The following is a 14,923-nucleotide window of genomic DNA, read 5'->3' as shown; positions in this document are numbered from 1 at the left end:
TGCACGGGGTCGGAGTTTCAGTGGTTTCAGTGCAGATCTGCGTTGAAACAAAGTGACATGAACCATAGTTTGGAACAGGATTTTCGTACGTCTCTTTCATTCATGCATTATCCTCATGTGGATATTTCTACCGTCTCTCCAGGGCTTATGAGGGAACTGTGTCAGACTAAACACTTCTTAAATAAAGATTTTGGAAAACTTCCCAGATTTTGTGTTAGGTAAACCCTTCTTCCCACGTTTCTGTCTTTGAGGTGAGAAATGTTTCAGTGACTTCTGTGACACTTGCTTTATTTCTACCAGGCAGAGTTCTTGGCTGTCCCAGGACAATAATAGTGTTTTGTGGTGCATTTGGAGGCAAAGTAATTGTCTTGCTGAAAAATTGTCATAATGTGAGTATTAAGAAACCTGAAGCCAGCCTTCAAGCAATTGAAATAATGATATTTGAAGGGGGGAGTGTAAGAGGATGGGAAGAAGGGTTTCATTGAGACCTACAGATCTCTGTGGGCAGGCCTGCTCCTTTGGGTGAAACTGAAGCAGCTATGTAAGCCATCAGTAATAGGAGCTGGAAGTGTAATGAAAACATTGACTATACTAAAATTCATTTATCTTAGCTGCTAATTCTGATGGAATTATGGAATTTTTGCATTCAACTAGAGAATAAGTGATATAGGAATTAATATTTTTTTTTAGATATTTTAAAAATATTATTTGGTTTGGATGACTTTTTTTTTGTCCCATGTTTGTGCTGGTCGTTTGGTTTCCAGTTCTTTCTATCAAAGAGAGCACAGAGGGGTACCTCCCAGCTCTGGTGTGTAGATGAACTGTGACATGGAGTTTGCCATAGTCTCAGCACCAGGTGAATGGCAGAAGGAAGAGCAAGCATTCTTCTTCAGTGAGAGATTATATTAATTTCTTGTGATAATGTTTTCTCAGGCATGTGGAAAATAGTGGCCTTTATTTTATAAGATAAAGTCAGTTTAGCCAAGGTTAACCGGGGAGAATTACCTGCCTCCAAAGTCTCTTCCCCAAAAGGCAACAAAATTTTACTCATTTTTCATAAGTTTCTTTCCTGTGGGAAGGTCTTAATGTCCTATTAGCCATCCTGGCAACAGGGGGGATCCAGCAATGGGCTGGTAACATTTTCCTGTCTCTCCAGGAGGCATCCACTCAAGTTTTCTTTCTCATCCCAGATGATAATAGACATGCTAAGGAAGCCGAGCTACTTCCCTTTATGTCACTGTAGAATACATTTTTTTTTTTAGTTACAAGATCAAATAGCACAACTGTAAAAATGAAATTTTGTCACAGGGTCAGCTGTGGGGTCACAGGTTATGTTGTCACACAGGTTAGGAGTTTAAGCAATTGTAAAGGGAGTTGAAGTCTTGCTCCTGCTCCTTTTCAGTGGGAAATAGAGAGGGGAAGATATAGTTCTTTCATAGAGAAAAGGAAAAGAGAGGGAATAAGGTCTGCTGGATTTTCTGCTTTGGAATAATGAAGGCAAGGAGGGCAATCCTGTGACAGGATATGCAGGATTGTTTCTTTATAGGTTGGCAATAGGTTAGTCAGATAGGCAAAGAAAGAAATTCATTGAGATCTGGGAATGAAGTATTCCTCCAAAGTGATGTGGCCTTTATGAAAATAGACATGTAAACATTTCTTGGTTTTGTTTGTTTTCTTTTGAGTATGTGTAACAAAACCAAGGAATACTTGTTTATTTATTATTTCTCCTTTAAGAAGTTTGCATTCAAAACACTTTACTCCCCCGTGCATATGTAGTGGTCTGTATTAATCTGTGAGCTTTTTAAAGGGTCTTTGGCTGTAGGAGTATTTCTGCTTTTAATGTTAAAATTTGATAGACCAATTAATTTCTTAATGGTTGGGATAGCTGCTTTTGTTTATTCATTTAAGGTATTTAATTTGGTATCAGTGTGATAATTGTATTAGTTAACAAAAGGAAAATAAGAAAAGCTAAGAATAAGGAGATACTAGATTTTAGAAGATATTTTGGACACTAATAATTCTTTAGGTTATAGGATCTTGATTGAAAAAAAAAAACCAACATGAAAGTTTTAAATGCAAATGACAGCACAGAAAGTCACTGATTAGTTTTTTTATTACCATATTATAAAACTTACAGTGACTATAGTCTAAGTTATTAATTCAGCAGTCAAGCATGAGGGCTTTGTTTTAGAAAAAATTGCCTTTGTTCAAGATATGTTTTCTTTGTTATATTAAAATTTTTTCTTTGTTATATTAAAAATTCAGCATATCACAAGTAGAGGTTTTCTTACCATGGTAATATCTATTTTCTACAGAAAAATCAGTCTCTGGGCTCTAAGTGAATAAACAGTGTCTTTGTTTGTGTCAGGAATGTGTCTGTCAATACCCCTCTTAACATCTCTTGTGGTGTTTGTAGTCTATTAGCGTCAGCCCATCTTTGTTTTTCGGGTTTAGAGATAGTTAGTAGCAAGTGCATTTTAATTCCATGAAAGTGCCAGAAACAGTACTTAACTTTGCTTACATCTTAACACAATTCTAGCTTTTGGATTTCAATGAAGTTAGACCTACATTTTGAAGCATTACCCTTATGCTGGTTTAGTCATGATTCAGTGAAGCACCTGCAGAGACTCTCATTCTTAAGACAGTGAGAACTGAACTGCTAGGAATATTTCTACTGAGTCCTACTAAAGTAATGTAATTTGGAATGGATGTTCACGTGGTTGGGATTTACAGGATCAGGTCTTCTGCATGACTAGCTGTGGAGACCCAGAGTGCCTAGTAAAATGATAAGATTTGTTTCACTGCTCACATACATGAATTCTTTGTAAAGGTGTGGGCTATTTATAAAGGAGAAAGAGATGATCTGTTAAAAACAAAAATACTTTTTTTCAAGTAATGATGATGGTAATATTCTACCCAGTGCCTTCCTAGAACAATGGGTGAAGGTGTTTGTTTATTTAAAATAAGTGTACTATATTGAATTTTAAAACACATTTTTGAGAATTTCTTATTTTACATAGCTTACTTGTTTTGACTAAATTGTATTTCATAAAATAGATATAGTTGGCTTGGTTTGGGGTTGGTTTTTTTTCTATTCTTGCTTGTTTCCCTGAAAACATTCTTTGCGCTCTGATTTTGTTATCTTTTGTCTGCTGAGGAGCACAGCTTCCTTGCACACTGGAGAATTCTTTGATTGACTTGCAGACAGCTGGTCCCATTGAAATGCTATTTAAAGTGATTAAAATTATTGCAGAGACATATTCCTTTAGAAAATGTTACAGATTTTTCTCTTGGGAGTATTTTGCATGTCTGCATTTTTTGGATGCTTTGAGGGGGAAAAAAAACCTTTATGAAATAGAGTAAAGGCTATACTAACATGTAACACTTATTTTTGGCTGACATTACCAGCTTTGTGGCCAAGGTACCCAGGTGGCTAATTAAAGCAGGGAATTTAATGAAATAGTGTGATTTTCTGTAGCTATCAGAGATGAAAGCATTGGAGGTTAGACAACACACACTACTGTAAAATAAAATCTGAATGCAACTCACATATATGCAGAAACTTAGTGTTTAATATTTGCCTTAAAAAGTTGAACTGAAGGAATTAAATGTCCTATAGTTAGACCTACGAGATCAATTTGTGTGCTACTCCAGAACAAGAAAAAGCCCCAAACATGGTTAAAGTGTAGTCATCACAGTTATATTCGTACCAGCAGGAACTACGTGCTGCTACTGTTTTGCTGTTTATCTTTCTGCTGATCAAGGGTCTGGGTCTCTGTGGCACTGATGTCTGTTTGCTACAAAGACATTTCAGTTAAAAGATGAAATAGAATGAACAGTGCATTTGAGGTAAGGGCATCTTGCTGTTTGCCCAGGAAGATTGATGGACTCTTAAGTTCTTTGGGCTGGACTTCATAAGAGATAAAGCTAAAGGGCTGTTTGAGAATTTTTTGTCTTTTCCTTTTTTCTGTCTTGCTTGGATCTATGATATTCTGAGTGTATCTAAATATTTAGCAGATGATAGTTCTTGAGCAGTATGAGAAGTCAGAGCTGCTGCAGTCTGTTGACTCCAGTGCTGGCATTCTGAGGCCACTTTTCTCAAAAAATTGTTGGATGCTGAGGAAAACAGAGGTGTGGCAATCCTGTCATTTAGATACCTGATTTTATGTCTAGTGCCCAGTCGAGGTGCACATTAATGACTGTAGAGCATTGTCCACAGTATGTGTTGAGAAAGATGATAAAAAATTATCCCAGGTCAGAAACATGCAGGAAGAGGAATGGGGCTGATTTTTATGGAGTAGCATATCTAAGGTGAATGAATGTTAGTTAAGAGCAATGTCTTGATCTAGGCATAAGAAATTAATAAACTTAATGAGTAGTAAGGTAGCTTCTAGAGAGGTATGTTACTTTATACAATCTTTTTCTCTTCTTTAGGAGCGAGAGAATGTCTAATCTACTAAAATACTAAGGTTTTATTTAGAATTTTTTCTTTTACCTGGTGTTCATCTCTTCTTTATTAACTTCCAATATTATTGGCATCTAGTATTTATGTGGCATGGGTGTTTGTTGAATACTGCTTCTCTGATATTGAATTACCAAATGAGCTAGGAGATGCCTATAACATCCTTCAATTTATAATACTGGAACAGAACAGAACCTATTTACTTTTTAAATTTTTTTAAAATTTATTTTTATTATAAACCATTCAAGATGTGTTTATATTCTAGATCTGTTTTCAAGACAGTTTAGTTTCACTCTGAATTCTTTTTTGTTCCTAAGCTGCTAGATATTTTATAGCAGTTGCTGACTGGCTTTAGCCCTCACAACACAAACGCATGTAAATTTGTTATCTGAAAAACTGTCATTAATCCTACTTTTTAATGTTTGGCCAAGATAAAGCTCTGTGCAAAGAGTTAGTCATCTACGCTGCTTTTCAGTCTGCTTTGTTTCTTAAATGTTTACGAGCTCAGAACATCATTTCTTTAATCCAGATATAGTGTTGGCACCACTTCAGTGTACTGTGGACTTGGGTGCTTTAGAGTTCGTTTGTAGCCTGGTTTTCCAGTTCTCTGAAGTTTGTAAAATCACAAATGCAGCTGAGTGTTGGTTAATAACTAGCTTGAGATGACTGTAATGTCTGGCTCAGAGATTAAAGAATTAACCTAAAAGAGAGTAGATAAATAATAATAATAATAATAAAATTAACCCTAAAAGATAATAGGTGACTGACTTCAAAATGAACTATAACAATGTGGAAAATCAGAGAGCTGTGGATTTCATCTTCCTGCTCAGGGGCAATAACACTATCAGAAAATGCTGCGCTAGCAGAAAGTTATTAACTTGTGATGGTAAGAGGAATTCTACTGACCAGACCCCTACAACACACACTTCAGATTTTAAAGACACATGTCTTAAGCAGTAGTCCTTTATTCATTTTATTCTGTCTTAAGCAGTAGTCCTTTATTCATTTTATTCTGTCTAATGAATTTTGTGGTCTTAGAGCATTAAATTCAAGCAGTGTAGCAGAACACATGAAATGAATTCCACATGATAAAGAGTAATGTAGAGTCAACTATTCATATCAGCATAGCTACTGGTAAGCTATGTGGATTTTTTTTCATATATCCTCTATGGTCATGGCATATGATATTTTATGCTGATTGGATACTATTCCCAAATATTTTTCTATTTCTCATGCATATTGTTTACTTATCCTAATCTTCTATTTTATTCAAAAGCATTTTAGAAACAGAAGAGTCACATGAAAACATTCCAGAGCAAGCAACTCAAAAATTCTACTTGGCCAAGGATTATATTTGATATTTAAAAAAAGAAAGCTGGTGGGGAATATGTTTTTGTACTTATTTGCTGCAATGAACTCCCCCAGTACATGTAATGCAGGCCTAAAAGAAAATTCCTCAGCTAGGCTTTTTAACTGTAGCCTTTTCATTTCCATAGGTATGTAGCCAGTTGTAGAATAAAGAGAGTCCATGACAGAGCTTTCTTTTATTTCCTTCTCTTCAAGATTTTGCATATCACAGGCACCAGATGTTTTCCTCTGCAGCTTTACCATGTTCTGCTTTTCAGTGTGGCATTAGACAAAAGCTGAAATGGGAAGTTGTGTGAGGGAGGGGTGATGAAAGAAGCGGCTAGCATTGGCATAAAATTGAACTTCTTTCAGAGTTTAAACTTACATGAATTTATCATTTACTCCACATGAGATTGGAAACCAATTTATGTTTTAACAGCACAAAGCCATATTGCACCACCAAAATTCCTGCCAAATATGTTTATATATGAAGTTGTGGAAGTAGTTTTTTTCCAATATTCATTTTGGTTTTATGCTGAGTAAGTCTGTGCTTACAATTACGGGACAGACTCATGACAGGGAACTGATTTTCACTTGGAGTTGCAAGCAAATAACCTATATTTGAGCCAGTTGTATATGTTTTTTTTTTCTGGGCAAGTTGCACTTAGTTTTTCTTTAGTTATAATTGACTAATTCTCTTATGTGCCATATTTACTTTTAGATGAAGTGTCTTTTAGGAATTTTTAATACCATGGCACATTTATTGATTGCATATTAATTCTTAATTTTTCAGTATAAATAAATAGTGAAAAAAACACTGGTAGGACAAAGATTCCAATGATAGAAGTAAATATCAAATGACCCAGTTTCTTTAGTATAATAAAATCTGTGCAAGAAATGTATTCTATAACTTTTTTCCACTGCTTCTGATGTGAAAGCAAAGGAGGGATTTTCAGTAGTCCTTTTGGACATTGAATAATATTCTCTTCATTTGCCACAATAGGATTAGTGAGTAGATCTCATTAGGAATTTGCACGTGACTTTTATTTTTTATAGATAAAAGGGAACAAATTCCTTCAAGTCAAAGAAAGTCTAGAAAATAATATCTAAGAATTCAAGCAGGTAGGAAGTATTACTGCAAGGAGATGTTTTCATTACCTACTAGGCAAAATTAGTTTGCCTTCTTTCTTAAAAAGGTGTATGCTAAGTCTCAGAAATGCTTCTGGTAACTTAATTAATAACATCCACAATAAAAGATAATTAAATATTGAAACAATTTGAGTTTTTTTTATTAATACAATCTTAACAAAAGAAAACATGTAATGGTGGCAAAGATTGTTTCATTTTCTTAGGAATGGCTCATAAATCTGTTTGTTGCTTATCTTTTGTAGAAAGTAGTCCCATTATTAAAAATGATAGAAATGTTTTTGTCACATATAAAGCTATTTGTAAAGGCATCCCTTATTCGTCATGTCGTATTTATGACCTGACCTTCTAGCCCATTACAGTTTAATCCTCCTAAACACTGTATTTGTAGTCCAGGTTTTAAATAAAATAGAATAAAAATAGAATTTTGCAACATACATTAGTCATCACCTTCAACTTCTGCTTCCTTTGAAATTAATACTATTTGAAGCCCTTATTAAAATTGTTCCTGAGATTGTTGAATAATCTCCCTCTGTCAACAATTTTTCTGTATAGAGCTCAGAATATGTATGAGTTTTTGTGAGCAAATCATAAAAAGAGAAAAATCTTGTAAACCCAAATAATTGCTTTACCACTGTATAATCTGAAAGCTGGTTTGGAATGCCATCTTGAAAACAAGATGAAGTTTTATTGCTACAACTGATACTTGGAGTACTTGTGTCTGTTGGAGAGATGATGTCCTGTGTTGTAGTCACAAAATTAATCTCTACTGTGAGAGAAGTGATTGCAGTCGTTAATACTAATGGGTGTGTGTGTGCAATTCTTAGACATATGAAGGACCAAAGCAAGAAGGTTGCCAATCTGAAGCACAATCAGCAATTGGAGAAAAAGAAGAATGCACAGCTGTTGGAAGAAGTTCGTAGGCGAGAGGACAACATGACGGACAACTCCCAACATTTACAAGTGAGTTTATTTTTCAGTTGTTTTTTAAAGCTGTCAAAGAAAATACACTTCTGTTCCACTGTGTGTCTTCCAGAATGTGTAATGAATCTCTTCCCACAAAGAGCTGATGGCTCCTTCCTCTTCTACCAGAGGGTGCACTGCTCACCTCAGTTGTATCCATGAAATATTTACTATTTAGGGTGAGGAAAAAACCACTAGAATTTGAAGACCTCTGCATAGTTACTACACCAGCAACTGTTTTTTCTTACAGTTGGAAAGAAAAGGTATTTGTATATCTCTTCTGTATTTCAGAGAGACTTTGAGACTTACTCCAGGAGAATTTCTACAGTTTGTGAGTTACTGAGTTCAGTGGTTGAGAAATTATTGTTCTTAAGCTGATCTGTTTAAGTGATACATTACATACCAGGGAACTTGTGTTCAAGGCCACAAATTTGATGCTTGACTTAAAAAGTACTCTCTGAGATCTGACTGTGAAAAACCACGAAAAGAAGTGCTGATTTCTGTTGACAACATCAATGTCTCAATGCCCAGTGTTTATAGGCAATTTACAGTGCAAAATATCAATTTTGCCTTGATCTGGTTAATATAATTTGTTTCTGGAAAATTTCCAGTGGATGGAATTTGACCTTCTCATGCTTCATATGGTTGTATTTCTCATGTGTTCCTATATGCAAAACGGAAAAATTAACACCACATCTCTCTTTAGGCTTGTGTTGGTGAAGCTTTATGTCAGAACCAAGTTCAGGAAATGATACATTATTTATGCATCTGTGCAGTGTTACGTTTACTTTACAGCCTTGGTCATTACATACTGATTGCATCACCATGCATTCCACTGCACGTGGTATAGCAATAAAAGCTTGTGAAGGATTTGGTCTGACAATATGATAGATCAAAATTAAATTTCGGTGTTGAACAGCTACTTGTAATTACAGTGGTTCAGTAAAGAGAATAAATTAAGCTTATTTTTTCAGTATTATTTTGGAAATCTATTACAGTGGGGTGGTAACTAGAGAATAGAAGCCATTCTCAGGATCTTTGATGTAACTGCTATACCTGGAGGTTTCTAGTCATGAGATGAGAATCGGTATACCAAATGGAGGTGGTGAGGCTGAATGGCTTGAATTTAGAAAGAAAATACCCCATCTGGTGTATAGCTCTTCTGTGTCGTTCACTTCCTGTAAAGCATCTGTACACTGAGAACCATTTATGAAAACCAGTTAACCAAGAACTGGTATTTCTTGTTACTATGCCTTAAAATGTCAGTATTTTTATATGATGTACTTCAACATTTTACTTTCAGTAAAATATATATATATGTGTGTATATATATATATATATCTGGTGTGTGTTGTGGCCCATCCTTCACTTGCTGGGCTGCTGGGAAAGTGAAAAGGAGAGAATCCCAGCTGCCTCTGCCTATCAGTAGGTGCTCTACATTCCCAGTAGCTGCAAGAACAGCAGGAGAAAGGGAGTCTTGGTTGTCTGTGCTGCTGGATAGCTGGTAGGGATAATCCTGCCTTCTCTGCCATACTGGCAATCAGCTACCATAACTGGTTGTTGTACTTCCTGTGTCAAAGATTTCCACATTTCCTTGGCTTATTTCTTCTCAAGCATTTCTTAATGCTGAAAAATGCATGTTAGCTTGAGGTTTCCCTGGGATTGCATGATTTTGGGAGGTTTTATTGCTCTACAAAATCACTGTAGTGAATCTTGCAAATAAAGTAAATACTCTGACATTGAATAGTCATGTCACAGTGCAGGTGACATGACTCTGATGTACATTTATTCTGCTGATAGCGAAGTATTTTGGTTTAAAGTTTTTCACTGGTAGTTTGTTTTATATGTGTAAGGTAATTACAAATGCTAGGTGAGAGCATCGAGTCTTGTTATATGAATCTGATAAGTAGGTGATTGACTGGTTGAAAAGCCAAACAAATTCTAAAGCTCCAGTCGATTAGCCTTCGTATAGAAAGGAAATTTTTTTCATAATTTTTCTAAGACAGCCTTTCCTCCTTCATGGAGTTGTGTAAAAAGTAACAGCAGTGATCTAAGGATTTAAATGAGGCAGCATTTTTGGGGAGACAAATGATGTGAGATACATGGTATACTTTGAAAAAAATTCTTGTAGTACTATGCATCTGCTAATTAAAAACAATATTAGTTGGTATTTCAATAAATGTTTAATTAATATCTTAGTAAACCATAGGGATCTGACCACCTTTTCTTACTGTTCATAATAACTTCTACTGCTTTTAGTGGAAACACCCTGCATTTATAAGACACAGTGCTTGTGTCTACAGTGTACTTGTTACATTTGTGAATGATGTATTGAGCTGTTAGGGGAAAAGTGTATCCTAAAATTCTCTGGCCTGATGTAATGACTGTATTTGTTGGCTAGCTGTGATAAGCTGGCTGTTGCCTGGCTGTGATAAGCTCAGCTGAGAATTGAAGAGCAGTCACACTGGTCAAATTACATTTACTCCAGCCAAGTCTCAGTCCCTTTGCAGAAGTAGTGGAAAAGATGAAATAAGAGAGTGAGAACGATTGTCCATGGACCATTCAGGAGCTGCTCAGGGCAAACCGAAGCTGTCAAGTGCCACCCATTCTGTACAGCTCATGTAGGGGCTGAAGCTGTACCCATTTAGCTGTTCACCTGCTCTCTGATGGCTGTGAAGAGGTTCAGAAGTCTGTAGTTTCTTGGAAGCTTCAACAGTATGTGGTAGTTCCTGAGGCTTGTAGCACCATGTGTATTGGTGACACTTTCCACAATCTTTTCAGGTAAAAGCATCTCAAAGCTGGTTCATGTCCCAGTGTCATGCTTGCCGGGCAAGTTTGAGTCTCTGGTGGCCCCATCTCACAGCACTCCGGGGCCACTGCTGTGATGGAGAGTGCTCTGGGGTGCCTGGGGAGGGAATTCACTTTGGTCTCCCTCAGCTATCCTCTAATTGTGAGTGATGCTTCAGGTGTGGTTTTGGGGGGTTCTTTGGATCACTGTAAAATTGGAAACATCAGGAAGCCAGATTAATTCTTGGGAATGGAGAATAGTTGTGAGGTTTTCTGTTTTTTCCTAACACAAATCAAGGGCAGGCCTGTGCGAATCTTGCCAGACATGATGGTCATATATTACATAAAGCATCACAGCAGGAGAGCTGGACCTTGAACACTTTATCATGAATTTTTTTGAGAATGGTGTCTTCATTTTTCATGCCTTCATTTTTCTCTCTTTTTTTTTGTCAGTCTTAAAAATGATAAGCCTTTTTGAGAAACACTGACCTAAAAACGATACAGATATCATGTCATAGATTTGTGAGTAATTCTTCAAGTCTCTTTGCAGGATCTTGAAACGTTAGAGATGTGAGACTTGTTTATTCCCTGAGATTAATTTTTCTTGATTGTGCGTGGAATATATTTCTTCCAGTAACACTGGTACCTCAGTAGAATTGGGAAAGGAAACATTTGCATAACACTGAGAACTTGAGTGCATTTGGCTTTGATTCTGATTTTCAAATCTGCTGTAATAACAACAACAAAGTCTTTTTGTTTCTCTAGAGTAAGCAATGAGAGGGTGCACTAATAATATTCCTATGTGTCTCATGACATAGCCTCAAAGGGAATTGAATGTACACTTTTGTCTGATTATGCTTTTCATAGATGTAATATATCAATTCAATAAGTGATCTAAGCCTAGAAACACTTCTTTGTGGAAATTTTGTGCAAACTGTCCAATGCATACGTGTCACAAAAGAAGTGCAGGGATGAACCTGAATAAAAGTTAGTGAGTTTAATACCCTATTGTGCCCTGATCTGCACAGCTTCTGGGTGTTTTCCCCCTTTCTTCCAGTTCATCTCTCTGGCAAAGTTTTTGACTCTCCTTATGTTTTAAATGTTTGGGTAATTTGTCACAATTCTCTTTGAGGTAGCTTGGGTTTTCTTTGGCTGGAAATCCACATGCGGAAAAGAGATATTTCAGTAACAATATTGTTTTTGAGTGAGACAATGTGTAGTTCTCATTGATTTCAAATGTCATATAGATGCAGCTTGATCAATGGTTTATGCCTGCAGTACTGTGGAACAGATTGTGTACACATATACGTTTCCCAGGTGTAAATAGCTCACTTTTTAAAGAGAGTTCAGCTTGTCAGTCATGCTTTTTCATGGGATGTAGTGAGGCAAGGCAAGCGTTCCAGTTTTCCAATAACTCTATACTGGCTGGAAGTTTGGTCTTAAGTAATGAATAAAACATGATCAGGAGGAAGTCCTGTCAAAAGAGTTGAAAAAACTGGCTAGTTAATATTACTGCTTTCTGATTCTTGCCATGTGAATATCTGTGATGTCTTAATCACTGAAAATAGCTCCCAAGAGATTTCACAGCTAGTCAGCATGAATCCTTAACCTTGGATTTGTTTCTTTATTTGTCACTGTGTGCTTCACCATATAATTTTCAACTCCATGATAACTCTAAAAATACAAAATAGACCCAACACGTTGCACATTGCTGTACATTATTTTTGTGTCTTATAAAATAGCATGGCCTAAACAAGGGGTATACCTGCCATTACTATGAATTTACTATGACTTCTCTTAATGCAGTGTATTTCCTACTGCATTGTCTCGAAAGCTTTGATAGTATAATATTAATAAAAAGAGGAAGTTAGGCTGTGAGATGAAGTCTTGCAAACAAAAATGAACAGAGCAGTGTAATCAGTGCAGAGACAGAGGAAGCAGTCCTGCCTGCTATGCAGACAGGCATTAGTGTATGGAGCTGACACAAGGCAGGGGAGAATTCATTGCATAAACACACAGCTTTGTATTAGTAGTGCTGAAATTCATATGCAGTGACAAAGCACAACCTTTTAAGAGGTCAAAATCGTGAGCTATTGTATTAAAAGTAAATTCTAATTTTAGCATCCATCCTAAGGTAAACCTATATCTTTCTGGACAGCTTTAATAATTCTCAGTGTTTAGGGGTTCTGTGTGTTTCTGTCTATAGAAAGCTGGTAATTTTTGCAGGGCAGAAGATAGAGGTAAGACGGGGATTTTCCCTATTTGCACCACTCCTGTGATTTCCACAATGTGTGTGTGTGAATTGTAAGGTGTGGTCTAGCTCTGATGTGTGGATTTGCAGAATTGCTCGCTGCCTCTCATTTGGTTGTGGGCAGAGGTTGAGGGGAACGAGGTGACCACTCTTGATTTTCCTTTCTTAATAATGTGAGCAATCAGAACACGCAGATGAGATATATTTTAGATAGATTTTTGAAATATGTTCAGAGACAAGAGGAAGGATAAGATATGGCCTGCAATGCCTGTGAAGATCTTCCTTCTCCCTAAGATTTCTGCTATCAGATAGGAATATTTTGAAACAAAACCTAGCTTTTTTATTAGTCTGCATAAGAGTCAGCTACACAAAGCCCTTCAGTCCTTGTCTAAGCTGTTTATTGGAGCCAGTTCAGTGACAAATTCAGAAGATGGGGTAAGCGACAGAGAATTAAGTTCTCCTGTAAAAGTACCCATGGCCTTGTTTGGGGAAAATGCAGAATATAAATTAATTTCTATTATAGTTGTAGTGAGTTAAAATCTTATTTTACCAAAACTTTTCTACAATTAAAACAGAAGTGTAATGATGCATCTGGTGTTTAAGATTCAAGACTGTGATCATCTCATGTTGTAGATGTTCTCTTTACTATTGTAGCCCATACAGAAATAATTTCAGTGACAATTTTATTTCCAAAGTTTTGCACTAAATTGTTTGGTTTCTTTTTGGGACTGGATATATTTGTTCAAGCTGTTGCAAATACTTTTTAATAAGTGAGTTGATTTCAAGTGCAAGTGAGCAATTTTTGAAATTTTTTTGGCTAAGTTCTCTCTGTATAGTCTATGAAGTTAATGAATGAACATATGAAGAAATGTGAAAGTCAATATTTTATGCCAGTTTTCTCTAACATATCAACATAATTCTCTTCTTTTAATGCCTGAAAACTAGCATATGGTATTGTATGTTTCAAACTATAGTTTCTTTGGGGACTGTAAAATTTTGTATTTGAGTGGTTAAGATGAAGTTCAGTCAATTTGAAAGAAAATGAGTGTTCATGTACATATCAGATAGTTTCACCCTTATAAAGCAAGAGTTATGTACTAGAAAATGGAGAGAATTTAGGAGATTGCACAACTGTGAGCAGCAGAGATGTGTTCATGGGTACTTCTTTGGTATTTCTCTGCTTCTCTAATTGTGGGTGGATTTTGCCAAGATAGTGTGTAGTAGAAACTACAAGCTCAAAAATGTCCAGCCTTCAGCAAAATGTGTAGCATATTATAAGCTTCACCCAATTCAGGGAACTTTTTTTTTTCTCTTGTAAATATCTAGGAAAAAGGCAGGAATTGCATCTTCTTGAAGTGGTTATTTTCGTGGAGCTGAACATAAATTTTTAATAGACATTTAACAAAAGTCTGTTCTGTACTCATTGATAATGACTCTATAGAAACCCCACAACTCAGAGTGAAGACAAGGAAATAGAAAAAAATGAGTAAATCTGTGATGCTGTAGTACAATATATTAAAAAATTATTACCAGATTAGATATGCATACTTACAAATGTCACGATAATCCACTCAAACACATGTAAGACTGTGGAAGACACAGCTAGTGTACTTACCTTCAGATTTCCAACATAATATAAATATAAATTCAGATTGTAAACATGGATGGACAGTTAGGAATTTTCCTTCCTTGGCCTGTGGCAGTTCCGTATAGATAAATTCCATATGTGTTGCTGAAGCGTGTGTTGAACTTCAGCCAGTAGTTTAAGATTACGTTGAAGTAAATATTTCTAAAAGGTTTCAGATGAAGAAAGGTATTTGAGAATCTACAGAGGGCAGGAAGGTTGATTGGTAGGTCTGAGGATCAATACCAGAAGTGGGTTTTTTGGGGGATTTACTTTGACATTTGTTTTCGTTGTGCAGTGTAATCCCCAGAAGCCAAAACCACTCCTGTTATAAAATGTCCCT

General features: G+C 36.1%; 1 protein-coding gene across 17 annotated transcripts in view; it reads left to right on the top strand.

Moving 5' to 3' along the window:
* ERC2 (ELKS/RAB6-interacting/CAST family member 2) overlaps positions 1-14,923 on the top strand; it is a 432,041-nt gene that overhangs the window by 185,131 nt on the left and 231,987 nt on the right. For all 17 annotated transcript variants that reach the window (XM_017732424.1, XM_017732423.1, XM_017732425.1 and 14 more), the window contains one exon: positions 7,783-7,918. In XM_017732424.1, the coding sequence (XP_017587913.1) occupies positions 7,783-7,918 (136 nt within the window). The remainder of the gene's footprint in view (positions 1-7,782; positions 7,919-14,923) is intronic.

Source organism: Corvus brachyrhynchos, unplaced genomic scaffold (genome assembly GCF_000691975.1).
Source record: "Corvus brachyrhynchos isolate BGI_N302 unplaced genomic scaffold, ASM69197v1 scaffold4, whole genome shotgun sequence".
In the NCBI taxonomy this organism is placed as follows: domain Eukaryota; kingdom Metazoa; phylum Chordata; class Aves; order Passeriformes; family Corvidae; genus Corvus; species Corvus brachyrhynchos.
Note: the sequence above shows the minus strand (reverse complement) of the source record. Positions and strands in the feature narration are given on the sequence as shown.